This window comes from Pseudorca crassidens, chromosome 10 (assembly GCF_039906515.1).
Source record: "Pseudorca crassidens isolate mPseCra1 chromosome 10, mPseCra1.hap1, whole genome shotgun sequence".
NCBI classification, from domain to species: domain Eukaryota; kingdom Metazoa; phylum Chordata; class Mammalia; order Artiodactyla; family Delphinidae; genus Pseudorca; species Pseudorca crassidens.
In genome coordinates, this window is record NC_090305.1 from 76,229,004 (window position 1) to 76,255,285 (window position 26,282).

Here is a 26,282-nt window from a genome sequence, read left to right on the forward strand (position 1 = left end):
CATTCATATCATGGAATATTACTCAGTGATAAAAAGAACAAACTACTGATACACGCAAAAACCTGGATGAAATTGCAGAGAATTATGCTTCGTGGAAAAAAGCTAATCCCCCAAGTTTACATAATGTGTGATTCCATTTATATGACATTTTAGAAATGATAAAATTATAGAGATGAAGAACAGATTGATACCCTGAGAGGTTACAGAGTAGCACTCTGAGGGGGTAGCTATGAAAGGGCAACACAAGGGTTCCCTATGGGATGGAAATGTTCTGTATGTTGACTTTGTCAAGGTTAGTTCCCTTGTAGTGATGTTGTACTCGAGTTTTGTAGGATGTATCCATTTGGGGAACTGGGTAGTGGGCATTATTATCTCTTACACCTGTATGTGAATCTATCTCAAATTAATTTGCTCAATCATCTTAATTAAAAGTTTAATTAAAAAATAATAATCCAATTTAAAAACATTTCAAGTAATAAAAAAGTCGTCTTTATAGAATTCCCTGGTGGCCCAGTGGTTAGGACTCTGGTGCTTTCACTGTGGTGGCCCGGGTTCAGTCCCTGGTCAGGGAACTAAGATCCTGAAAGCTGCGTGGTATGGCCAAGACAAAAAACAAAAAATGCTCTTTAATAAGAAATGAGCGGGCTTCCCTGGTGGTGCAGTGATTGAGAGTCTGCCTGCCGATGCAGGGGACACGGGTTCGTGCCCCAGTCCCGGAAGATCCCACATGCCGCAGAGCGGTTGGGCCGGTGAGCCATGGCCGCTGAGCCTGCATGTCTGGAGCCTGTGCTCCGCAACGGGAGAGGCCACCACAGTGAGAGGCCCGCGTACTGCAGAAATAAAGAAAAAAAAAAAGAGCCATTCTCTGCACTTCATTCGTATTCCCCCTCAAGGCAAGCCCCACTGCTACTAGTTACCACGTCATTTTCACAGTTGTATAGCCTTTTGACCTAAGTGTGCTGAATATTTCAGAATTGGATGTTGCTTAAAGAACCAGGACAAAATTAGGGGTTTTGACCTGTTTGATTATCCTCATCACAGTTTGTCGCCGTCTCCCATGTGACAGTGGCAGAGCTGGATCCCATCTCTCAGATCCCAGAAGGAGACATGATGGGTGATAGCCTGTGTTGGGGCCTGGCCCAGCTTGTAATGTGCTTGTGTAAACCTGTGACAGGAATCGAGCTCACTGGAAACATGGTGAAGCAGCCGGCCAAGTTCACTGTGGACACCATCAGCGCCGGGCAAGGAGACGTGATGGTGTTTGTCGAGGACCCAGAAGGGAACAAAGAGGAGGTATGTTGGAGGATGCTGCCTTCCCTGTCAGCATCCCATGGAGCTCTTGGAGTTTGTAAGAGGCCCAGGGACTGTGCCTCCATTTGCCTCCTGAAAGCTCACCACAAAAGCTGTTTTTTACCAAAAGGATCCTGAGTCTTAACAGAGGTTAGAGTAACTTGCCCAAGGATTGTGCCTTGAAAAATCATATAAATTCATACCTAGGGACACAATTTTTAATATAATGAAATAAAGTATCCTTTATTTTATAAAGGATTTAGCTATTGTTACTGATAAAATACAATACAGTAAAAATACTGAGTCTCTACTCTTTTCCCATGCTGACCATCCTCTGGTTCCTCCCTCAGGGCCTTTGCACATAACTGTTTCTTTTGTCTACTCACCTTCTTAAGACTATATTTTATTCCCAGTACTTAGCACCATCTGAAGTTCTAAGCTTACTGCCATATTGTCTGTTTCTCCCACTGGGTAGGAATTGTGCCTGATTTGTTTTATTTTTGGTACCTGACACGGGGCCTGGCATTTCATAAGGTCTTAATAACTAGTGGGCCAATAAAGGTTTAAATTAATTGCTTCATAGTCTCTCTCATCTGGAGAGTGACAGCCAGGAGACAGTGGAGAATCCTGACCGGGTTATTCCTTTGTGCTGTGTGATTTTGTTTCTGTGACTTCAGGCTGCTTCCCTCCTGGGGCATCCTGCAGGAGTGGTGGGGCAGAAAATAGCCAAGGCAGATTCCTGGCCTGGCACCTTGCTGCAGGACCTTGGCTGGCATAGCATGCTTTCACTCACAGCCGGCACCTTCTCTAACTGTTGCTCATCTTCCGTCCTAGGCACAAGTGACCCCTGACAGCGATAAGAACAAGACATACTCTGTGGAGTATCTGCCCAAGGTCACCGGACTGCACAAAGTAAGATAAGACGTCATGACCTTTGCTTGGACTGCCCTGCTGAGCCTGCTTCGTTATATGTGGAAGAAGAGTGGTTTTCTTAAGTTCACTTCTGATTTTCCTTTCTGTTTATAAAAGTATCCACGTTCATTGTAGAAAATTTGGGATCCCTCCGAGTCAGACTTAACATGTTAGTTACTAAGTGCAGATTGGTTGAATTTCACTAAGTCCTTTGCAATGTCATAAGATTTTTGTGACTTCACCTAGGTAACTAATAATTGTAGCTGCAAGACTGGAGTGTAAATGCTAAGCTGTGGGTTCTTTGTCTTTAATGCTTAAGTATCCTTCTTCACGGTGCTCTGCAGCCTCTGTCAGCATCGAAGCCTGGGTGCACAGAAGGCCAAATGACTATAGTGGAGGCCAGTGGCCCACCCAACCTGATAACCCTTAAAATTTAAAAGATGAGAACTTTGACTCAAAGTTTAGATGGAAATCTGTACTGTGTCTCACATCCATGTATCTGAAAATGATCTTGGTCCCTTGAAAAATACTTTGACTCTTAGGTTTGATATTCTAGAACTGTGCATTATATTAGGGAGACAGTGGTCTCACTTGCAGCTGCCTTAAGAGTCCGTTGTCTAGAGATTGAAGTATAAGTATTTGTGTATATCCTACTATAGAGGCTAATTTAGGCATGTCTGATGTGTTTTAGTTTGCTAAAGGCGTGATGTCCCAGGCCCAGCTGTGTGACTGGTGGAGCCAGATGGGAGTCCCATTGAGGCCACTTCCCCAGGGCTCCTGGTTCCCTCACCTTTGTGTGTATGATTGGGAGGATGAACGAAAAGGCTGTCAGTGTATGTGGCTTGATGCAGTGTTCTCGCTGAGCAGGAAGAAGTGATGATGTCTCACCTGCCTGTCACTTGTAGGTCACAGTCCTCTTTGCAGGACAGCACATCTCCAAGAGCCCATTCGAAGTAAATGTCGACAAGGCCCAGGGAGACGCCAGTAAAGTCACTGCGAAAGGTCCGGGCTTGGAAGCTGCTGGGAACATCGCCAATAAGCCCACCTACTTTGACATCTACACAGCAGGTAACACCTCTCCTCTTGCAAAGCCTGAGATAATCCTCAGGAATTGGGATGCCTGACATTTCGTCTTTTAAATTGAAGAACCAACAACAAAAACAGCTTTTTCAAATGTGTTGGTTATATTCTTAGATTTTTCAAAATCAGCTTTTCATCTCTAAAATCTCATACTCAGGCTTAACTTTGATTATTATTAATAATTTCTGTATACATTTCTGACTTGGCTAAATAAATATTCCAAAGAACTAAGGTTTATGAATCATCTACTGGACCAAATTCCACGCAAGGTCCTGGGTGGGGGCTGGTAAGAAAGGGGATGAATAAACCACAATTCTTGAATTGTCAGTTTTCTTTTCAATGTAGAGAACAGAGAATGGGAGAAAAGGAAAGTTGGCTATGACCCTCCTCCCCTCCACCGGGAAACAGGTCCAGGTGTGAACCTTCTGCGTACCTCTCTGTCTCCTGCAGTTTGCATTTTCTACCTACTTTTGCCCTCATCAGCAGGGAGCTTTCTAGAGGGTGACTTGGGCTCGTGGAATGTTCTCTGTCTGCTAGGTGCTGGCGTGGGTGACATTGGTGTGGTGGTGGAAGATCCCCAGGGGAAGAACACCGTGGAGTTGCTCGTGGAAGACAGAGGAAACCAGGTGTATCGATGTGTGTACAAACCAGTGCAGCCTGGCCCCCATGTGGTCAAGGTCTCCTTTGCTGGGGACACCATTCCCAAGAGTCCCTTCGTTGTACAGGTCGGGGAAGGTGAGTGCCAGGGGAGCTGACCACATCTGCTTCTGTCATTCAGGCTAGCTGTGCATGACTGGGCTGTGAGGCCACGAGAATGGTCAGGGCCCAGCACTGAACTCAGGCCTGTCCCTTTGCTGCCAGGGTCCCTTTGGCAGGAAGTATCCTCAAAACATTAATACTAGTATCTACTTTGTCCTCAAGATATTAATACTAATATCTTCCTATGAGCCATGCAGTGACCTAAGTGCTTTATGTATTAACTTATTTAATCTGTGCCAAAACACTCATATTAGGATTCATGATCCTCACTGAGAGATACAGGACTGAAGCTGTTTGAGGAGGTGGCGTTTGTGGCTGATGTTAACAGCAGTGGCATTGCTGGTGCCCTGCAGCCTCCTTTACTGGCTGTTAGGCACTGAGCACACTTGCATCTAATCATGACACCAGCCAGTGTGTTGCAGGGGCTATTGTTATCCCCAGTTTGCAGGCGGAGACAGAAGACTTAGGTATCATAAGGTATCCGTGACTATGGAGTAGGCCTCAGTAGGAATAGAACCATGGTCTCTGTCAACCCCTTAACCATGCTGTTAAACTTCCTCTGCAGCCAGAAGCATGCATTTTTCTCTAATGTTAGACTGTTTCCTTCTGACTTTGTTACTCTTTTTTTTTTTTTTTCCCCAACTCTGCTACCTTTTCTAACCAATACTTGCCTCTCCCTGTTCTGTCCTCTGCATCTGCACCTGCAGACCTGGCTTCCTCTTCTGAATCCTGCCTCTGGGCCAGCCTGGACCCCGAAGCTGTTGGCTTCCTAGTTGAAAGCACTGGGCCAGAGGCATCTTGCTTGGTAAGGGCTGGTTGGTGGGGCTTCCATTGCCAGTTCTTCGTGCTGCCTGCAGTTGTCAACCGGACCTGTGCTGTTTGTGACTTCGGGAAATTATAGTGCAGGTGTTAGTACCACTTGTCCAGCCAGACCCCAAACCCACTCTCTAATTACATTTAAACATCACTAAGACATCTCAAGATAGTGGAAAATCAGGTGGTTGCCTTCAAGCTCTTTAGTTCCATTTAGTGTTTATATGAACTGAGCGGTTATCCTTTTGATGTTGAGACTGTTGCCCATGTTCAGAATTTCCATGAGTAGTTGTTGTTGTTGTTTTTAAAGACACATTTAAACCCTCCAAGGGAAGTCCTGTCATCCTGTTGTGACTTATTTCTGGTATGACCAACTTTTCTCCCCTTGACAAAGAAAAAAAAAACAAGCCAATGTATTCAGGAGCAGAATTCCCTTTGACATAATGCAAGAAAGAATTTTGAACAGCTTTCCTAGTTCCAGTGGTGTTTTCTGACTTCCTCTCACTCATGGACGACCTTTTTCATTTCTGGCATATCCATCTGTCACTTGTATTAGTTAATATTTAATTAGTAGTTTTTCTTTTGATGTACTATACCTTCCTCCACTTAAATGATTTTAAGAAAAAAGAAGCTTTATGTCACTTTTACAATGGAAAACCAATAACCTTATGCTCATCCATGAACCACATAAAAGCATCTCTACTCCAAGGGTGTGTGTATGTCTCTTTGGGAATGTCCACCTGAGGACATTGCAGGGAGGAGGAGCCAGAGGAGGAACTATCTTCCTTCTGTAAAGAGTCTTGTCTTCTGGAGTTTGTGACCCCCCCTAGCGTATAGAGAGCTGTCAGATACGCAGCGTCATGTTTGGAAAGGAGCAATGTGACATTTTACCCGTTAATCTCCTGTTTCTATACTCGATGAGAAGGTAGCTCATGTTGTCAAAAAAATCCTAGGGCACAAGGATGTCTTTTTCTTTTTTTTTTGCGGTACGCGGGCCTCTCACTGTTGTGGCCTCTCCCATTGCGGAGCACAGGCTCCGGACGCGCAGGCTCAGTGGCCATGGCTCACGGGCCCAGCCGCTCCGCGGCATGTGGGATCTTCCCAGACCGGGGCACGAACCCATGTCCCCTGCATCGGCAGGCGGACTCTCAACCACTGCGCCACCAGGGAAGCCCCAAGAATGTCTTTTGTCAACCTTCTGACAAACCCCATGGAACAGTTTTGTGGAACTCTTATGTAAGGAATGTTAGAAGCTACCTTTGTACTTAATTTTTAGACTTACAACTTTGGGTTTTTTAACTAGAGCTAGAATTCAAATTGAGAGTGGTGTTTATTCCTAATTGTTGCATTTATAGCTGCCCACATTCTGAGGACCTTGTAACAGACAGCACTGAAATGTTTGTCTGCCTTGGCAGAGGTGGGGTTGACCTGGTCTTTTTTTGAGCTATCCTCTGGCTCTTCCTGCGGAAGACAGCAACATTTAGACTTAGAAATGGCTGATCTAAAGTTTGGAACAAGGTCAGATGTTTTCAAGTGCTCCATTTTCCAAGTAGACCCGGTCTTCCCAATTACTGGGCCCTTGAGTATGGCAATGAGGTTTGAACAATGTCCAGCCCTAGGTCTTAACTCTCTTTCACCACCAAGAGGATAAACGCCAGAATTCAGCCACTACCAGGAGCCCAGCAAATCCACGCTGTGCTCTCCTGCTTTCTTTGCCAAAGTAATTTTTCCCCAGTCCCTGTGCAGTGTGCCCGGACAAAGTTATGTTGTGTCTTTATTTGCTAGCCTGGTGTGCTCCCTGAACGGGACCCCTGGTCTCAGACAGCTGCTGCATACTCTTTGTGTAAAGCAAACATTTTCTTGGCGGGTGGCTCAAAGTTACCTTGGCTTGCTCAACTCGGACTAAAGAATGAAAGGTTGAATTGATGTTGAAACTGTGCTTGCAGCCTGTAATCCAAATGCCTGCCGGGCCAGTGGCCGAGGCCTACAGCCAAAAGGCATTCGCATCCGAGAAACTGCAGACTTCAAGGTTGACACCAAAGCTGCTGGAAGTGGAGAGCTCGGCGTAACCGTAAAGGGTCCTAGTAAGTGCTCCTTTGTTTCCCCATCTCAGGTGTGATTTCGGCCAGCTTTGCAGCCATGGATCATTGCACAGCCAGTTCTGATCAGTTTATCCCAGAGAGCTATGTCAAAGATTTGAAGCTCTCAGGGCTCCATGCAGAAGGAAACAGTGATCATTTAATAATGTCTGCCCTGGATATGGGAACAGTGGTGGCTTGACAGCCTCATGTTATTTTAAGGCTTCTGGGAATAGAAATAAATAATGGAGTTAGAACAGCAATATGAAGTGGCCCCTTTTCTTTTCTTTGAGGAAACCTAGGCTCAGAGAGGAAGGGTCTTGACCAAGGTCACATAGCTTGTAAGTAAGCATCTGAGCTGGAATTCAAGCCCAGTTTCCAAAGCCAGTAATTTTCCCTCTACAGGTTACATTTTATAAAGGATGAAATGATGTCAGGTACTTAATTACTATGATCATTGCTTATAGAAGGAGGATAATTCGCTAAGATTAAGTTTTCTTTGTAGATTAATGCCATTTGTGGAAGAGTGCCTTGCACCCTACAGCTCATTCTTGCTCTGTCTTGGGAAAGGAGACAGAGAGCAGGAAGACGGGTATCTGCTCCATCCTCCAGTTTTTCCCCAGATCAGAGAAGCAGCTCGGCATTTCTAGTTGCAGGTGCAGCAGCCTTGGCCGTTTCACTTCCAAGCTTCGTGGAATCTTCAGCTTCCTGCTCCAGGACTGCTCTCACTCTTTGTGTTCCTAACAGGCTGGGGCAGGAGTGTTCTGAGCTCCAGAAAGTTAATGTTTGATCTCAGAGCACCGAGCTTTGGGGCAGGCAGTGCCCTGAGGGCAGCCGAGGCTCTAGACTGCCCGGACCTGGTGTCAGGCTGCTCTGGGACTGCCCGCCCCCCTTGGCTTGTTGTTACAGGGACTGAGGAGGCGTGTTTTTTCTGACCTTGGATTCTTGCTTTACTAAATGACTTTCCCAGCCAAACCTCAGGGCTCAACATAAAACAAGTTCCTGCCTGATGGCTCAGTCTGGAGTTTGTGGGGTAGCCTCTAAAACCTGTCCTCTTGGAGACAGCATATAAGAGCTTTCTCGCTTTCATTATCTGGCTTTAGTTGAAAAGGATATACCGGGATACTAACCTCAGCCTCGTAAGGGTTTGCTCCCTCTCCAGTTTTTGTGGGCGGCTAAAATGGGTGGCTTCTTTCTTTTTTGGCTGCGTGAAGCTGCGTGCGGGCTTTCTCTAGTTGCGGCGAGTGGGGTCTACTTTTCGTTGTGGGGCGTGGGCTTCTCATTGCAGTGGCTTCTCGTTGCAGAGCACAGACACTAGGTGTGTGGGCTTCAGTAGTTGCGGCATGTGGGATCAGTTGTGGCACGTGGGCTTCAGTACTTGTGGCGTGTGGGCTCAGTAGTTGTGGCTTGCAGGCTGTAGAGCACAGGCTCAATAGTTATGGTGCACGGGCTTAGTTGCTCCGCAGCATGTGGGATCTTCACAGACCGGGGCTCGAACCTGTGCCCCCTGCACTGGCAGGTGGATTCTTAACCACTGTGCCACCAGGGAAGCCCCCTGGATATCGCTGTCTTTCTGTCCTTGTCTTGTGGATTCTCGTTCTGAGCCTAGGATTGCATTGGAAAGATGGTGTGCTTCCTTCCCACAGAGGGTCTGGAGGAGCTGGTGAAGCAGAAAGGCTTTCTGGATGGAGTGTATGCATTTGAGTATTACCCCAGCACCCCGGGGAAATATAGCATCGCCATCACATGGGGGGGACACCACATTCCGAAGAGGTGAGTCTCCAGCTGGAGTTGCGTCTTCTCCAGAGGCATGCTTGGCCCAGGGCAGACTCGTGGTGGCGGCTTCCTGGGCTGCAGGAGGGAAAGAGAGCTGCTTTGTTGAAAGCTTTCTTTTTTTTCTTTTTTCAGAGCAGCACACAGACATTTGGCCTGTTCTCAAAAGCAGCAGAAAGTCGCTGTGGTTTCAGCTGCCTTGCTTTAAATCAAATGCTGTCGGTTTGGGGCTGGTGGGAGGCAGAAGGCCAGAAGGAACAGTAATACAGAGCAAATGGGCTGAGTGTCTATATCCCTTATATATACTGCGATTCTCCTTTCACTGTGTGCCTCTGTTCGGGAATGCCATGGATAAAATGTCAAAATCTGCTACGGTTTACATTAAAATCCTCTGCGTGAGTGTGGTCAGGAACCGAGGGACACAGTCTACAGCTTTGCCTTGTGGGCTTCCGTTGCCTTCCCTGCATTCACATACTTTCCAGCTTTCCTGGGGGCAACTTTAAACTCTGAATAAATTCAGTTTACTTTGAGAAATATCTGGGCATATTATAAGTTTCTGAGAATCTAAGGAAACTTTTAAGAATCTCCTGTGCCAAAGTTAAAGCACATTCATTCACGTATGAGATAAAGCCTAGTCAGCCCAGTTTTCTTGTTATAGCATAAGCAGCAGATAGAAAAGTATGCATTCTCTTAGCCTTCCCGGGCTCACAGTCTGGTAAGCCCTGCACACAAAAGGTAAATGACCAGGATAGTTTAAGGCAGTGTGGCTTGAAGCAGCCCCATTACATGATATTGTTGACATAACAGTGGTGGGGGAACCTGCTTGGCTGGAGGAAGGGCTTGGCTGGAGATTGGGGCTGCAGGGAAAAGTATCAGGCCAGTGGAAAGAATATGTGTAAAGAGCTTATAGCTGTACGTAGCCCCTTCTTTGCTCCTCTTTATTGGTTCCTCTGTTCCTTTTCTTCTAGCCCCTTTGAAGTTCAAGTTGGCCCTGAAGCAGGCATGCAGAAAGTCCGTGCATGGGGCCCTGGCCTCCATGGCGGGGTTGTTGGGCGGTCGGCGGACTTCGTGGTGGAGTCCGTTGGTTCTGAGGTGGGGTCTCTGGGTGAGTGGAAGCAGCTTTTGGTGAGCGGAGATTGCAGGGTCCCTGGATTACGTGTCAGGCTGTGTATTGAGGCCTCCTCTCAGCCTCACTCCCCGGGGCTTCCTGGCCGCCTGACCATCTGAGTCCACCTCTGGGTACTGCTGTGGAATTGCAGTTCCCCTCTCCCCCTGACCTTCCAGTTGCCCTCTGCCTCTGGCACCAGCATTCATTCATCCACTACACCTTGAGGGCAGAGGCCTTTTATGGACGTTGTGTCTAAAACAGCGCCAGGAACACAGTAGGCACACGGCAGATATTACTGACTGATCCTGAGTTTAGATCAGTGAATGAATTTTGCTCAAACTAGAAATTTGGGGAGTAAATACTCTTTGGAGCATAACTGAGTATATTTTAAGTAAACGTCTGATGTATATATGATCATTTTAGAACAATGGTCAGCACCTCTCTCTCTGTAAAGGACCAGATAGCAAATCTATCAGTACTGCGGGTCATATTCTCTCTGTCACAACTATATGACTGCCTTGTAGTGTGAAAGCAGCCATAGAAAATCCGTAGGTGAGGGTACTGGCTGTGTTCCTTATCTGCAAAAACAGGCAGTGGGTCAGATTTGGCCCAGCGGCCAAAGTTTGAGGACCTCTTTGTTAGCTAATAGAAATAAGCAAAGAGGGGAAAAGAGGAAATCACATGGAACTTTTCCTTTTAGAGAAATAATAAACATCTTAATATTGGGCTGGCCAAAAAGTTCTTTCGGTTTTCCGTAAGATGTTATGGAAAAACCCGAACGAAGTTTTTTGGCCAATCCAGTATATCCTTGTAGATTAGAGGTAATATTAAGCCTTTAGGTATATCCTTGCAGACTTTTTCCCTGTACACAGGCATACAAATATTGATCTGCTGCAAAAATACCTGGGGGTGGCCTTTATATCTTTCTGCCTCAGGCAAATATAGGATATGTCTTGATTTCCCATGGCTTCTGTGGAATTACAGTGCATCGATATAGCTACTGTTAGGCTCTCTAGTTATTTCCAGAGTTTTGCTATAAAAACAATGCTGTATATATATCCTTGTATCTAACTGTTTACACACATCCTTGGTTACTTCCTTCAGATAAAAGCCCAGCAGTGGATTTGGTGGGACAAAGGATGGGCATTGTTTTAAGGCTTTTTGGCTTGTGTTGCCATATTGCCAACAGAAAGATTTGCTGGTTGACCTTCCTCTTTGACGATGTTTAAAAAAAAAAACTATAAAATCCAACCTTCTGTCTCTAGTGAAGACTCAGTAGGCTTGGTTTTGTGGGAAAGGGACCTAAACAGATTTCAGTCTTCTGGCTAACACTTGGTTTTCAGGGAGGTGGAGGGAGTGGGTTAGTAGTAACCCAGACTAGATACCTTCCGCCATGTAACCAGGGGGATCCTCCCACCCTATCCCCCAGGGTTTGCCATTGAAGGCCCCTCCCAGGCAAAGATTGAGTATGATGACCAGAACGACGGATCGTGTGATGTCAAGTACTGGCCCAAGGAGCCCGGTGAATATGCCGTTCACATCATGTGTGACGATGAGGACATCAAAGACAGTCCCTACATGGCCTACATCCACCCCGCCTCGGGAGACTACAACCCGGATCTGGTGAATCAACTTGTCATGTTCTGTGCTCTCTTCTCTGGCTCCTGGCACTCCTCCCAGTGCCCACAGAGTTTCCTTGAGCAGCATGTGGAGAAATCGCAGAGCAGAGCCTTTGAGAGCTTAGGAAGGAAAAAGGCCTGAATTAGAAGCCTGGTAGTACCTCTTAGTACCTTTGTAACATGGGGCACGTAACTTACCTCTCTGACTCTATCAAATGGGAATGATACGAGTGTCTGCCTCTTAGAGTTTCTGTCATGATTCAAGGAGGTAATGTGAATGAAGACAGCCCTTAGAACAGTGCCTGGCCCGCAGAGGGGGCTCTGTAAGCTGCTATTTTCTCGCAACCCCGAGCATCATATTTCAGTCTTGCCACTTGCTGTAGTTATTATTTCAAGGTGATCCATAGATAAAGGTTTTAAAATTTTCCTCCCCAGCTCCCCCTCTCTTAAATTGGAGCAGTGTTTGCAAGAGCTTCTCTCAAACATTTAGCAAGCTGATTAGCATCAAGTCTGAGCCAGCCTGGCTGACAGGAGGAAGCCCTTGCCCCCGCCCTGTGTGCTGCCGTTGGCCCACCTGGACAGCTGACCGTAGGGTGACATCAGTCCAGGCTGGCAGCTGCTCGTCTTTGGCCAACTGCTGGTCCTTTACTCTCTGGGGCTGCAAACTTTTGGAGTGTTGTCAGTGGGAGAGGTTCTGAGCCCTCACAAAGCAGGAGCATTGAAACTGGAGGTGGGCATGGCTGGAGGTCCCTGCCCCGGTTACTGCACAGATTAAGACAGGGAGCACAGGCCAGTTTGGGGCCTGGTTTTACAGACTTTTTCTCCTGCATGTTTTTATTTTTAAGTCCCAGCCTACTTTAGCATTTTCCTTCCCATAACCATCCTATTATGTAGGTACTGTGAAGCCAGACACAGTTGTTTTCCTTTTCTCCCATTTCCTGGTTACCAGTCTTCTGATAGGAGCACAGTTAGGGCATTACACAGAAAGAGAATCACTATTGGCCCTTTGCCCCAGGTGCAAGCATACGGGCCAGGTTTGGAGAAATCTGGCTGCATCGTCAACAATCTGGCCGAGTTCACCGTGGATCCTAAGGCTGCCGGCAAAGCTCCCTTAAAGATATTTGCTCAGGTAAGTTTCTAGGGACGACCTGTGCAGGTGATTGTCAGGTAACAGGATCCATCCACGTAATGGAAAGTCGCTCAGTCCATCTGATCCTCGGTTTCCTCATCCACACACTGCGAATAACAATGTTTATTTTGTAGGGTTTGTGTGAGGACTGAATGAGATTCTAACATGTAAAGCAAGGGGCAAATTTTTATGATTTGTGCTCCGTGGAAATGAGGCTTGATTGTTTCAGATTTCCCTGTAAATGTCCTTCAGTGTGGCTGAAGCTACTCACACTGTGATGGGAGGGTTTGTAAACAAGGGTTTATCAGATATATCTATCTAATTTAATTGAATTTGGCCCAAGGATTTAAATGCAGGAATTAAAATTAAGAAGCACTGAGTGGCCATGGCTTTCTTTTGGGACCGTTTTCTCTTAGTAAGTAAAAATGCGTGCGTACATGCATGTAGTGTTTTATCACTTGTGTTCATAGGTGCTGTCATAGGTGTTCCATGAGATTTTGTGGGATGAGTGAGCAGTGACTTGGTTGTCTTGGGAGGCCACAGTGGATGGAGACAGTGTGAGGGTCAGCTCTGTTCTTAGCCTCTGCCCTTCTGCAGGACGGGGACGGCCAGCCCATTGACATCCAGATGCAGAGCCGGATGGATGGCACCTACGCTTGCTCGTACACCCCGGTGAAGCCCATCAAGCACACCATTGCCGTGGTCTGGGGAGGTGTCAACATCCCGCACAGCCCTTACAGGGTAGGTTGTGAGGTGAAACCTTGGTCGTGGTAATGAAAAAGCCCAGTCCTGAGGCCAGTCTGGAGTCCATGCTTGATGGCCAAGGCAAATATATGGAAAGACCCATGCTTGGTGGGCCTTGGAAGATGGAGTGGCCCAAAGGGCCGAGTGCCGTAGATTGCCCAGAAGTATAACATTCTAACAACTGAGAGTGTCTTTACTGGATCCACGGGGAGAAGAACTTGATTACAACTTTTTTCCCCGTCCTCTCTAGGTCAACATCAGGCAGGGTAGCCATCCCCAGAAGGTCAAAGTGTTTGGGCCAGGAGTGGAGAGAAGTGGACTGAAGGCGCACGAGCCTACTCACTTCACAGTGGACTGTACCGAGGCTGGCGAAGGTGAGAGGGGGCTTCACCCGACTCAGTGCTCGTTGTTTCTTGGGGAAGAAAGTTCTCTTTGTAACCTTTCATGGGTAATGAACTTTGAACCAGGAGATAGTAACCCACCTGAATAGGTAATTGTTCATCTGATGAGCCTGTGTGTCAGTTCTGTGGTGATATCTTTGCTAATCCTCCGTTCTGTCTGCAAAACCATTATTTAAGTACCATCCCTTTCTCAGGTTTCTTACTGGAAACTTCCCAGTTGCTTTTCTGGGGTGTGAGCCTGAGCTGGAAGTGATTGCATGGGACGTGCTGTTTCTCGTAAACCGGTGCTAATAAGCTGGTCTGTTCCAGGTGATGTCAGCGTTGGCATTAAATGTGATGCCCGGGTGTTAAGTGACGATGAGGAAGACGTGGATTTTGACATTATTCACAACGCCAATGACACGTTTACTGTCAAATATGTGCCTCCTGCCGCCGGGCGATACACTATCAAAGTTCTCTTTGCCTCTCAGGTGTGTGTTTGGACTTGGGTTCTTTCTGGCCACCTGTGTTCATATTTCCTTTTTGCTTTTTTCAGCAACAGGGAAGGTGTCTTGAGAACTCTGCCCAATAGTTTTCCTCTCTGCTTCCTTAAAACCAAGAAGGAACAAACACCCAGAACTAAAATTGTACCACTTTCTAACAAAAGTGGGGCCGTGTAGTCAGTGGTTAAAAGCCAGACTCTGGAAAGAAATTGGATCATTACAAACTTTCATCCGGTTTTTGAATGAAACGTAATTCGTTTCTAGATGTGTGCCATACTTTCTCTGCAATGATGACCTTGGCCTCAGGCTTTAAACTTTTCTAGGGAGAGGGGTTTTGAATTTCAGATAGAATTCATATTTATATGTGATAATGAAGACAAGAAGGCGCAGTACCCTGAAACAGGGAATAGTGGAATTCTGGTGATTCAGATTCATCTTACGTAAAGATAGGGACCTCAGGAGAAAGGTCTGTGCCTTAAAGGTATTGGTCTTGAGTTGGCTTCATCCACTTAACCTGTTCTGCCTTTATTCTGAAAGATTCTTTTTGAAGAATTGCAGTCATTGCATTTATAATCAATTCCTTGCATTCCTCAAACCCTAACTCTCTGTTGTCCCTGGAGGAATGCCCCTTTCCTTCCTCCGACCCCGTGTATTATTGTTGTTTGGGGTTTTATTTTTGGCAGTATTTTGTATCCTAAGTACTCAGCATTTGGTGTCAAAGGCTGAGAGTTGTCGGAGTGGTTTGTGGAAACCCATCCTTTAGCTGTGATGTCAGGGATCCAGGTATTCATGAGTGACCACTGATGGTCCTTACCTGATGCTAGCGCCTGAAGACTTGACTAATGGTGACGGAAGTTGCTCACCATCTGCTAGAGTGGAAGTCATGCTGAGGTCTCCTCCTTTGCTTTGGGCAGAAGGCTAAGCTCAGGCAGTGGCTTCAGGGACTTTCCTACTGAGACAGTGTCTCTGCTACAGGAAATTCCCGCCAGCCCTTTCAGAGTCAAAGTCGACCCTTCCCACGACGCCAGCAAAGTGAAGGCGGAAGGCCCGGGGCTCAGCAAAGCAGGTAAGGTGGCATGTGTGCATGAGGTCACCCTGGAGGCAGTGGGCATGGTTGGTCCAGGGCCGTGAGTGACTTACCTCCCCTGGAGCAGGGGCTCTGTTGGGGCTCCAGTTCAGCAGGGGCCCTGCTCAGCTGAGCCGCTGGCCAAACGCCAGCCCCTGTCTCCACCTACTGCCTTGCGGAAGCCTGTGCTGATGAACCTGTCAGACTGGTGCTAAAAGTGAAACCCCTCCAGCTGGGCCTGTCTCCTCACTTCACTGTCCCCTCCCAGGTGTGGAAAACGGGAAACCGACCCACTTCACCGTCTACACCAAAGGGGCCGGAAAAGCCCCCCTCAACGTGCGGTTCAGCAGCCCCCTTCCTGGCGACACCGTGAAGGATTTGGACGTCATTGATAATTATGACTATTCCCACACCGTTAAATACACGCCCACCCAGCAGGTAGGGCCCCTCCCCACTCGGTGCTGGGCTGGGTCACTCTGGACACGGGGAGGCGGGGCGGCAATCTGTGCTCTGAGCTGTGCTGCTCTGTGGCAGGAGGAGATTCCCCCTTTCCTTCCGAGCCCCTCTGGGAATGCTGACGAAAAGCCTGATGGGTTCTACCAGGAGGGCCTGGAGGATTCCCCAAGAACAAGCAGGAAGCTAGTTGTTTTTTCCCACCCCCATTTCCCACCTCCGTTCTTGGTTTTAGTGTTTTACTAATTACTCACAGGGAAAGAATTGCCGTGCCTTTGTCCTTGCTGGCCCTTTTGCCTTAGTTTACCCTTTTTACGAGGTGGTGCAGTGGGGTCTTTCTCAAAGAGCCTTTAGTCCCTCAAGCCCGAAATGGTACTTCAAGCACTAAATTATTCCCTTTTACAAAATACAGGAATACAGACAGGATTTTGTCATCCCGGCTGCTTTGCTCCGGTTGTTTTAGGCAATAAGGGCCTAAAAATCTACCTCTCTGTATGAATTCATGTTTACTTATTTAAAATTTTATTTTGATTCGTGGCTACACGGCTAGGGTCTGGGGAGCTCCTATAGAAAAGCCTGGATTCTCCCACTTATGCATAGTGTTCTAAACAGTCACTCCAAACCTCTGAGATTCCTTCATTCTTGAAGAAGAGTCCCCCTATGTGAGAAATGCCATTTTTAAGAGAGGAAGGGCGATGCTTTCTGTAGAAGCACTGTTTGAAAAGCATCACTTCTGCCCTGGGCCCTCTCAGTGAGGACCTGGCCAGAGTGTAGTGGGAAAGAATGAGGGGTACAGTGAGGATGAGGGAGTGGTGTGGGTGTCCCCCCTGCACTGGGGGCTACACATGCTTGGAGATGGAATCTTTACTATGAGAACTTGCCTGGCAGTGCGAGGTTCTCTAGGGCAGGTTCTATGTGGCCCTTTATCTCCACATGTGCTTCTTCCTGTGGTTTCTCTTTACCCTAATGAGGGTTCATTATTAGTAATGGTAAAACGAAAACTTTTGTAGATGAATACGGTTTTCTCATCAGGCTGCTCTGTGCTAATTATTTAGGTAATTATTTTCCTAGGGATGCTTATCAGGGCTGATGGGAGCCTTACCACTGGCAACACCAGCTTGATAGCATCTTTGTTGCCAATTCTCCACATTCCTTAGAAGAAGGTACAAGAAAGCATGGCCATGATCGCTGGTCAAGATCACAAGACTCTTGTGAAAACATTTTGAGACTCTTGATCCTATATACCTTTTTGTGTTTCGGCTGAGTTGCTAGAAAGTAAGTTGCAGACATCAGGACAGCCTCAGGTTTTGACCTGCACCCCCAGAAAGGACTTTAGAACCTGATGCCCTGGATGCTCCCAGCTGCCAGTCGAGGAGGTGGAGGTCGGGAGCCCAGTCCTGTTTTATCACATTTGAAATGTAGCTAGAGTGGGAAGCGCCTTACTCTAGAGTCACCCCAAGGTCAAGTTCATCCATATGTCTGATCGTAGCAGGTCTGAGGGCTGTTGTCATGCTTGGTGGCCTCTTGGGGCTATTTGTGCAAATGCTGTCAGTCCCTGCCTTTACTGCGATGACTCCACGGTGCCTCTCCCATCCCTCTCATTTGTTGTTTAGAGTGAGGTTTACTGTTTTATTATTTGGGCAGATTGCAATTCTGCCTGTTTCTCTATGGCAAAGAAAACAGATTAAATCTCTACTCTTAGATTGTGAGTTTCCAAGGTTAGGGTATCATGTTATATATATCTTTCCATTCTCAGCCCCAAGCACAGGGTCTGGTGCTGTAATTGCTTTGTATGATTTATGGCCGAATGGGTGAATAAACGAAGTGGAGCCTCAACTCACAAGCAGAAACAACATGAGAACTTTGTAATCTGGCAGGAGAGTGGAGCTGACACATCCTCATTCTACTTTGAACTCTCTTTTCTGAAGAGCTGACAGCTAACAGCTCAAGATTGGGTGAAATAAGCGTGCCTTTGAGCTCTGCTCTTGGATGTGGTTAAGAGACTTGGGTCAGCCCAGAAAGCCGCACGGGGTTACTTTTCAGGTCGCTGCCCACAGGCGCACCTTCTTGTGGTGGTTTTAGGGATTAAGAGGCTGGAACTTTCCAGAAATGCAGCTGTTGAGTGTGTGTGGAGAGACAAGGGTGGATCCTGGCTTAGGGTGAATGCTTAACCCTCAGATTTTGGGCTGCTGTGTGAGGCACTGCGGCCCCCACCCGACTGCTGGCTCTTTGCTCCGTGACACCTGCAGGCGGCTGCTGTCCCCTGCAGGGCCCCAGTCCACAGCTCACCTGCCTGCCGTGGACCAGTGATGGACGTTGCTGGTTGATCCTGTTCGTGTTGGAAGACAGTGGTCAGAGTTTTTGCCTTAGCGGGGAGTGGACTTCTTGGGCTGCGGCTTGAAGACCCACCCAGAGGTCAAAGGTAGAAGGGCCATTATACAATGACAGTTTCCCTGGAGGATTTTGCCTTCTGTGCTTTTCGTTGTCTGTGGCCTCAATGACTTCAGTTTCTCACCCCAAGCTTCCCTGAACAGAGTGGTTTGAGGAGCCGGTGGCAACAGCTCCCCGACATGCCGAGTCAGGAGCCACTGGGAACTGAGAACTCCACATGCTGCTGTGGCGCCTTTAGGAAGCCCCCGGAGCTCACTGGGCCTCACAGGAGAACAGTCCCTCCCTTGAAAGGTTATTACTGTTGGTAGCCATAGCTGTCACAGAGGTCTCTGGAGGAGGGGGCTGTGGGTAGCTTTCTCGGTCCTTTTCTCGTGGGTCTCGTGCAGAATGAGATGAAGGTCTCAGAAGCCTGGAAGGGAGAGGATAAACCCATCTGGCAGGACTTCCCAGTGGTTAAGACTCCGCGCTTTCACTGCAGGAGGCGCGGGTTCAATGCCTGGTCGGGGAAGTTCCGCGTGCCGTGTGGCGTGGCCCCCAAATAAATAAAATACAACGGTGTGGCCATCAGCAAAGTCTCTGAAAGGCACTGGTGGTCACTGCTCAGATCTTCCTCACTTCCTAGCCTCCTGGGGAAAATGCATAGGCCGTTCCTTGGCTGGGGCCTCAGAGGAAATCTTGAAATGCTACAGGCCATCGCAGGTGTAAATCTCTTAAGCTTTCTTTCTCCCCCTCATTAAGTTATTTAAGGTACAGTTAATTTCCTGTCTCGGTTTTGTTGTGTTTTGTATAGCTGGTAATGAGAATATGCTTTCTTTCATGGGACAGATGGGCTTAACTGAAAGAGGATTTTCCCCTCACTCCTTTGGCACTCCAGAGAAGTGGTCTCCTGAATTCTAGTGGGTGGTGGAGAAGGTTTTTCCGGGACCCTTGGTTAGCTGGGAGGCCTAGCCCTCGAGGACTTCGGGGTTTGGGGGCATACCCTCGGGAAGAGCTGGCATGTTGGCAATGCCTTGAGGGCTGAAGCAACAAACCAGCCCCCGCTCTGTTGAATGTGACCACGTACATCTTACCATGAGATATTATACTCTTCAGATAGTGGGCTCATTGGTTTTGTGTGCAGTGCTAATACATCCTGGAAAGTCAGTCCTCCCTCCTTCATTGATGCCACTAATTTTTGTCTTGTCTTTTCCCTCCTTCTTTATTACACAAGGAATGTGAGAAAATATTCATAGGCCAAAAGCTGCACCCTTTTAACACTTGGTCCGTGACAGCTTTCAGCAGGGACTGAATGTTAGCGAGTCCTCTGTATTCCTGCAAGGAATCATCCCTCCCTCCCCCTTGCTCCTTCCCTTCCCACATCCTCTTACGTGATGCCCAGACATTTGAGGTGAGGAGGGCCTTAATCTACTGAGGCAGCTGTGGGCTTTCATGGAGCCTTGGTTTGGAGGGAGGGGACTCAGCCGACCGTGGAGAGAGGAAGCCAGCAGCGAGTGGGCCAGGACTGGCCACGCTGTGCCTCCATGGCCTCGGGGCTGCTGGCGAGGGGACTGCCAGTCCCACAGGCTCAGTCTGCCTTCACACTGGCAACTTTTCTTTCATTGCCACAGATGCGCGAGTTTCGATACTGTGCAGTGGTCTCAGAACAGCCCCAGGCAAACTCTTGCAAATTCATTTCGCAGCCTAGTGGCCTGAAGTCCCAGGACGTGGAGACAAAAGATTTTGTTCGGTTAGAGGCCCCGTGGCCTCCCTGCTTTGCCTATGGCCAGGGCTGGTTGCTTAGCTGGGTGGGGAGGTGACATGGCAGAGCGGCTAGGACTGACACAGGTTTGGGTACCGTGGGCATGGGGCCCCGCACTTGCCCTGGGGCAAGTGATTTTACCTTCCTGAGCTGTAGTTTCATCTCCTGGAAAAATGGTAAGAACAACGGGAACGCCCTCTTAGGACCGTCTTGAGATTGAATTAAGGAAATGCTTAAAAGGATGAGCATGGTATGCTCATTAAGCTGTCCCTGTCGTTGTTAGTTGCTCTTTTTCGTCTGATTTCTCTGTCATTCTTGCCATGGAGCCCAAAAACTTAGAGAAATATATCTGAGATGCTTTCTGAATCAGCTGGAGTCTTATACCCTGTGTCTCTGGGAAGAATGAAAGACCTGGAAGGCAGGTTGAAACGGCAAGGTAGGATGTTGGTACCCAAACGTGTCCTCGGTTTCCTCTCTCATTCCAGGGCAGCATGCAGGTTCTGGTTACATACGGTGGCGATCCCATCCCTAAAAGCCCTTTCACGGTGGGCGTGGCCGCTCCGCTGGATCTGAGCAGGATAAAAATTAATGGGCTGGAAAACAGTAAGTGCGTCATGAATGGTGGGGGGAGATGGGTCATTGAAGAGCAGTTACATCCCCTTCAAAGACAATTTGCAGGGAAGCAAATTCTGCCATATGAGATTTTGCAGTCAGACAGACAGGTTTGAATTAGGGCTATCCCGTGGAGTAGCTCTGTGACCCTACCTGCCCCTTCACCTCACCAAGCCTCCGTTTTCTCATTTGTTCCGTGGAGGTGGGGGAAGAATACTCAAGGGAATATTGTGAGAATTAAATGAGCTAATAATTCAGGAGCTGGGTCATAGTCAGTCCTCGGTAACTGCTGGCATCACAGCAGAAAGTTTTTATGACAGAGAATTTGGGGCATGTGGCCCTCTGACAGATTTCTATTGTGCCAACACTCCTTGGCCACTGAATCCACCTTAGGGTCAAGCGTAAAAGCCAACTTCCGGGCTCTCAGAAACCACAACTGCAGTGCATCTCCCCACCCCAGTCTGGATATTCCTTTAGCTTGTCAGGTATCTTATTAGTACAAGCTCATTTAAATAGATGAAATAACTGAATGAATAAATGAAAAAGTGAAGAGAATAGTACAATATGCACACTCGTGTACTTGTCACTCAGCTTGTCAAGTTTAACACGTGATCATAAAAGTATTTTTTACACAGGTCATACAAAAATCCATTTTTCATCTAAAAGACATCACAAGGGGCTTCCCTGGTGGCGCAGTGGTTGGGGGTCCGCCTGCCGATGCAGGGGACACAGGTTCGTGCCCCAGTCTGGGAGGATCCCCCGTGCCGCGGAGCGGCTGGGCCCGTGAGCCATGGCCGCTGAGCCTGCGCGTCTGGAGCCTGTGCTCCGCAGCGGGAGAGGCCACAACAGTGAGAGGCCCGCGTACCGCAAAAAAAAAAAAAAAAAAAAAAGACATCACAGACAAGAATATGTTCTACTTGAAGCATTACCTTTCCCACTCCCTATAGGGTTAACCAAAGTTACCAGTTTAGTTTCTGTCCTCGCACATCTTCTTTCTGCGTCTGCACATACTTAGTGCCAGCAGAAAATGTTTGGCAACGCTTACTTTGCACTAAAGTTACCCTGCAATACCCATAGGTCTTCAGCCTGCCTTTTTGCGTCAGTGTTACGTTAGAGAACGTTCACACCTCCATCCTCTTGTTGGCACGGCCACAGCCTGGCTGCACCTCAGTGGTACATGGTCTCCTGGTTTCAGGGTCACGTGGGGCTCTGTGCACACCCTCAGGGCAGGCCTCTTGTTCTGTGGGTTTCTCCAGGTCTCAGCGGGACCCTCGGTGAGCACCTTCGGTGCCCTGTGACCCAAATGTACGAGTTGTGAGTGAGGCCAGCTCCCAGCTCCGGGGGCTCTGAAGCGAGAGCCCGATGTTGGTTTTTGTTCCTTGGCAGCAGCCAGCTCTAAGCATAAGAATAGTCACTGTCTAATCGTTAACATGTCTCCTTGTTACTCCTTTCTCCAAGACACCGAGGGTTTTGACTCCAAACTAGGAAAAGTATGATGCCAATTAGGAAGAGTCTTTGGGATGTGGAGCTCCGAGACCTCTTTGCTTGTGGCTTGAAACTGTTCATCTTGGCAGGCCCTGTATTGCCCAAGTCAGGACTTGCCTGGGTTGTGGTGGGGACCCTAGGCTCCCAGTGCTTTTGTTTGGGTTCAGAGTCCTTTCCTTGTTTTTGTCAAATGTAACACATGGGTTTTCTGTGGCCCTGCTTTGCAAAGACCTTTCATGTATCAGCACAATACAGTGAGTCAATTCTCAGGGCTTGCTTCAGTGCCTCTGCATTGGCCAACCCTGTGACTTTTGCGTTCTTGGCTGTAGGACTGAATTTGCTGCCAAGAATTAGTAAATAAAACATTGGCTTCTGGGAGTGTTTTGATATAAAGTTAACACCAAAAGTAATTAAAGAAGAGACAACAGTATCAGGTTATAACTTACTGCAGATTATGGGGTCAAGTAAATTTAGATCTGAGTCCCAGCTTTGTGGTCTGGTGGACATGTATGTACCCCAGGCAAGTCAGTTAACCCCTGTGAGCCTCAGTTTCCCCTTCTGTTAAATTCCTTGGTTACTAATAAGTACCCTGTAGCGTTGTGTTGAAAATGAAAGGAGATGATATGCCGTCCTCACGCCTGGTATGTAAAATGCATTATTATTATCATAAGGAATTAATTAATGTTCTTGTACTGGTTGTTATTGAGGCCAGAATGGTGATTATTCTTACTCGGTCTTGCCTCTTGTCCTGCATCAGCCAGGGTCTGTTGTAGAGGCTGAGAAGACGTCCTGTGTCCAAGGAACCATCTCTGCCCTCAGCTGTGTTTTTGCTGCAGGGTCAGCTCATCCCTTTGGCTTGTTTCCTTTTTTCCAGGAGTCGAAGTTGGGAAGGATCAGGAGTTCGCCATTGACAGCAGGGGAGCGGGAGGTCAGGGGAAGCTGGACGTGACGATCCTGAGCCCCTCGAGGAAGGTTGTGCCATGCCTGGTGGCGCCCGTGACGGGCCGGGAGAGCAGCACGGCCAAGTACATTCCCCGGGAGGAGGGGCTGTATGCTGTTGACGTGACCTACGATGGACACCCCGTGCCCGGGAGCCCTTACACGGTGGAGGCCTCACTGCCGCCTGATCCCACCAAGGTCAGCTTTCGTTTTTGTTCCAGAACTTGTCCTCTGTTGGCAGATAATAACATATAGTTAGTCCTCTGGTTCTGCCCAGCAAAGACCTTTTAGATAATTGTTTTGTGATGACAGCCCGTTCTCCGTAGTTCTCTCTCCTACAATCCAGCATGAAGGGTCCCCTCGGCAGCTGGGCCCCAGCCCTATTCCTCTCTCACTCTGGCTGTGAGGCTTTGGTGAGGGACTCCTGTCCTTCATTTGTCAGCATGGTAACGGTACTTGCTTCAAAGTGAGCCTGTAAGGGTGTGGTCAGATGGCGGGTGTGGAGGCCTCAGTCTGGCATCTGGCACACACGGTGAGCTATTATAATGAAATATAAAAATATGTTCTACTTATTATCATTTCTTCCTAGTAGCCCTGAGTCAAGGGTTTGAGACTATTTCCGGTGTTTTGAATGGCATGAATCCTATAAAACCGTGTTATTTGTTGAATAAGAGATGAAAGCCTCATCCCCTCCCTCTTTTAAAAGCAAGTGGTTTTTTTTTTAATGTTTGTTCGTTTTTTAATTTTTTCATTAGACTTTATTCTTTAGAGCAATTTTAGGTTTATAGTAAAATTGAGAGGAAGGCACAGAGATTTCCCAGATCCCGCCTCCCCCACTCATGCATAACCTCTCCATTATCACCATCACCCACCAGAGTGGTGTGCACCCGTTATAATGGATGAACCTATGTCAACATCGTTGTCACCCAAAGTTCATAGTTTACATTAGGGTTCACTCTTGGTGTTACACAGTCTATGGGTTGGGACAAACATATAATGACATGTATTCACCATTATAGTTCAGTTTTTTATTATTCAGAATTTGTTGAGGGAGGTATAGCAGCCAAAGCAACAGTGAGGTCCATGAAAGCCATTCAGTGAGTGTTCAACCCAGGAAACCCGAGTGTGTTTGTTGGACTAGATGTTAGGTGTCCAGCTCCAGCCCTCGAGCCAAGCCTGGCAGGAGAGGGAAAGCCATGCCTCTGACATGCCCTTCCGTGTTGAATGAGTTCACCGCCAGGTCTCCCTTTCTCAGCCGTTTGCAGCATCCACTGCTTGTGGCTGTAACTCAGTGCTGTGGGTGAGTGTGTGTGACACATTAGGCCCCAGGGAGAAGGACCACTTCATCGAGGGGCAGTTCACTGCCGATGGCAGGCTTGGCTGTTGAAAGCGGTGCTGGCTGAGCAGCGATACCAGTTTCGGGCAGAGTCTGATTTTTATTCTTTGTCCAAATAGGTGAAGGCCCACGGTCCTGGCCTTGAAGGTGGTCTTGTGGGCAAACCTGCCGAGTTCATCATCGACACCAAAGGAGCTGGAACTGGAGGTTTGGGCTTAACCGTGGAAGGTCCTTGTGAGGCCAAAATTGAATGCTCGGACAATGGCGACGGGACCTGCTCCGTCTCCTACCTCCCAACAAAGCCCGGGGAGTACTTCGTCAACATCCTCTTTGAAGAAGTCCACATACCTGGTTCTCCCTTCAAAGCTGACATTGAAATGCCGTTTGATCCCTCCAAAGTTGTGGCATCGGGCCCAGGGCTGGAGCATGGGAAAGTGGGCGAGGCAGGGCTGCTTAGCGTGGACTGTTCAGAAGCAGGCCCGGGGGCCCTGGGCCTGGAAGCCGTCTCGGACTCGGGGGCGAAAGCTGAAGTCTGTATCGAGAACAACAAAGACGGCACCTATGCGGTGACCTACGTGCCCCTGACCGCCGGCATGTACACGCTGACTATGAAGTACGGCGGTGAGCTTGTACCGCACTTCCCCGCCAGGGTCAAGGTGGAGCCTGCCGTGGACACCAGCAGGGTCAAAGTCTTTGGGCCAGGAATAGAAGGAAAAGGTGGGTTTCATGAAAAAGAGGGTGGCTGCCAAAGTAACAGGGGCTCACTGGAAGCTCAGAGAGTCAGGGCTGCAAACTCAAATGACTATAGGGGTCGGGCCAGGTAGAAGATAACTCACCTGTGGTCTCTGCATCAGGGAGCAGTAGAGGGGAGCAGAGTGAAGGGGTGAGCATGTGGTGTTTCTGCTGCCCAACACCAGCTTTCTGTTTCTTCACACTCCCAGCACTGTCAGCAGATTTTCCCTTTTTTTTTTTTCCTGGCAAAGCCAGAAATCTTGTTTGTGTTTTTTGTTTTAATTAATTAATTAATTAATTTTTATTTTTGGCTGTGTTGGGTCTTCATTTCTATGCGAGGGCTTTCTCTAGTTGGGGCGAGCTGGGACCACTCTTCATTGTGGTGCGCGGGCCTCTCACTGTCGCGGCCTCTCTTGTTGCGGAGCGCAGGCTCAGTAGCTGTGGCGCACGGGCTTAGTTGCTCCGCGGCATGTGGGATCCTCCCAGACCAGGGCTCGAACCCGTGTCCCCTGCGCCACCAGGGAAGCCCCTGTTTTTTTTTCTCTTTAAAGGTGGAAACACAACATATTGCATTTTTGGCACTTATCTGAAAAAGGTTTCAAATGTACTGCTGGCTAATACCACACTTGCTGTCTTCAGCCTTTAACCTGTCCTAGATCCCACCTTTGTCCCAAGAAGTGTGCAGGCAGTTGTGTTGTTACTTGGCTTAGGAAGAAGCTTCTTTTGCCAAGGAGATTGAAGGTGGGGAGGCATTAATATTCCTGATTCTGAGTCGGAGAAACCAGTTGTCTGCGATCACCTAAACGAGTGTGTTCTGAAGTGCCGAGAACCTTGGCTCTTGGGTTTGCTCCTGACACTGAGGTGACAGCGACATTCTTATCTGGGTGATTGCTCCGCAGATGTGTTTCGGGAAGCCACCACCGACTTCACGGTCGACTCACGGCCCTTGACGCAGGTCGGAGGCGACCACATCAAGGCCCATATTGCCAACCCCTCAGGGGCCTCCACCGAGTGTTTCGTCACAGACAATGCTGATGGCACCTACCAGGTGGAATACACGCCCTTCGAGAAGGGTGAGTTGACTTCTCCTTGGAACAGGACCCTCGTTCAGAGCTCTGCGGGGCTGCTTCCTCCCGGTGGCTGGTAGCTAACTCCGGCCCCACGTGCTTTGACCGTCTCAGCAGAAGCACGTGCACAGTGACTGGGAAATGTGGAAACCTCTCTCCCGAACAGAGCCACCTGCTTGCTCAGTGCCGGGCGTGCTGGCCCTGTTGTGTAGCAGTTGGGCTGTGGTTAGCCTCAGCCTCATCTGAGCAGGTTATGGGGTGATGTCATGGCATGT

General features: G+C 48.2%; 1 protein-coding gene across 5 annotated transcripts in view; it reads left to right on the forward strand.

Annotated features, from left to right (window-relative positions):
• The window catches only part of FLNB (filamin B), a 134,834-nt gene that overhangs the window by 65,693 nt on the left and 42,859 nt on the right, over nucleotides 1-26,282 (forward strand). For all 5 annotated transcript variants that reach the window (XM_067754912.1, XM_067754907.1, XM_067754908.1 and 2 more), the window contains exons 5-22: nucleotides 1,175-1,293; nucleotides 2,125-2,202; nucleotides 3,108-3,270; nucleotides 3,820-4,017; nucleotides 6,801-6,938; nucleotides 8,579-8,705; nucleotides 9,674-9,810; nucleotides 11,243-11,436; nucleotides 12,448-12,561; nucleotides 13,159-13,302; nucleotides 13,556-13,679; nucleotides 14,016-14,176; nucleotides 15,164-15,254; nucleotides 15,523-15,692; nucleotides 20,322-20,439; nucleotides 22,808-23,070; nucleotides 24,328-24,925; nucleotides 25,840-26,013. In XM_067754912.1, coding sequence (XP_067611013.1) covers nucleotides 1,175-1,293; nucleotides 2,125-2,202; nucleotides 3,108-3,270; nucleotides 3,820-4,017; nucleotides 6,801-6,938; nucleotides 8,579-8,705; nucleotides 9,674-9,810; nucleotides 11,243-11,436; nucleotides 12,448-12,561; nucleotides 13,159-13,302; nucleotides 13,556-13,679; nucleotides 14,016-14,176; nucleotides 15,164-15,254; nucleotides 15,523-15,692; nucleotides 20,322-20,439; nucleotides 22,808-23,070; nucleotides 24,328-24,925; nucleotides 25,840-26,013 — 3,111 coding nt within the window. The remainder of the gene's footprint in view (nucleotides 1-1,174; nucleotides 1,294-2,124; nucleotides 2,203-3,107; nucleotides 3,271-3,819; nucleotides 4,018-6,800; nucleotides 6,939-8,578; nucleotides 8,706-9,673; nucleotides 9,811-11,242; nucleotides 11,437-12,447; nucleotides 12,562-13,158; nucleotides 13,303-13,555; nucleotides 13,680-14,015; nucleotides 14,177-15,163; nucleotides 15,255-15,522; nucleotides 15,693-20,321; nucleotides 20,440-22,807; nucleotides 23,071-24,327; nucleotides 24,926-25,839; nucleotides 26,014-26,282) is intronic.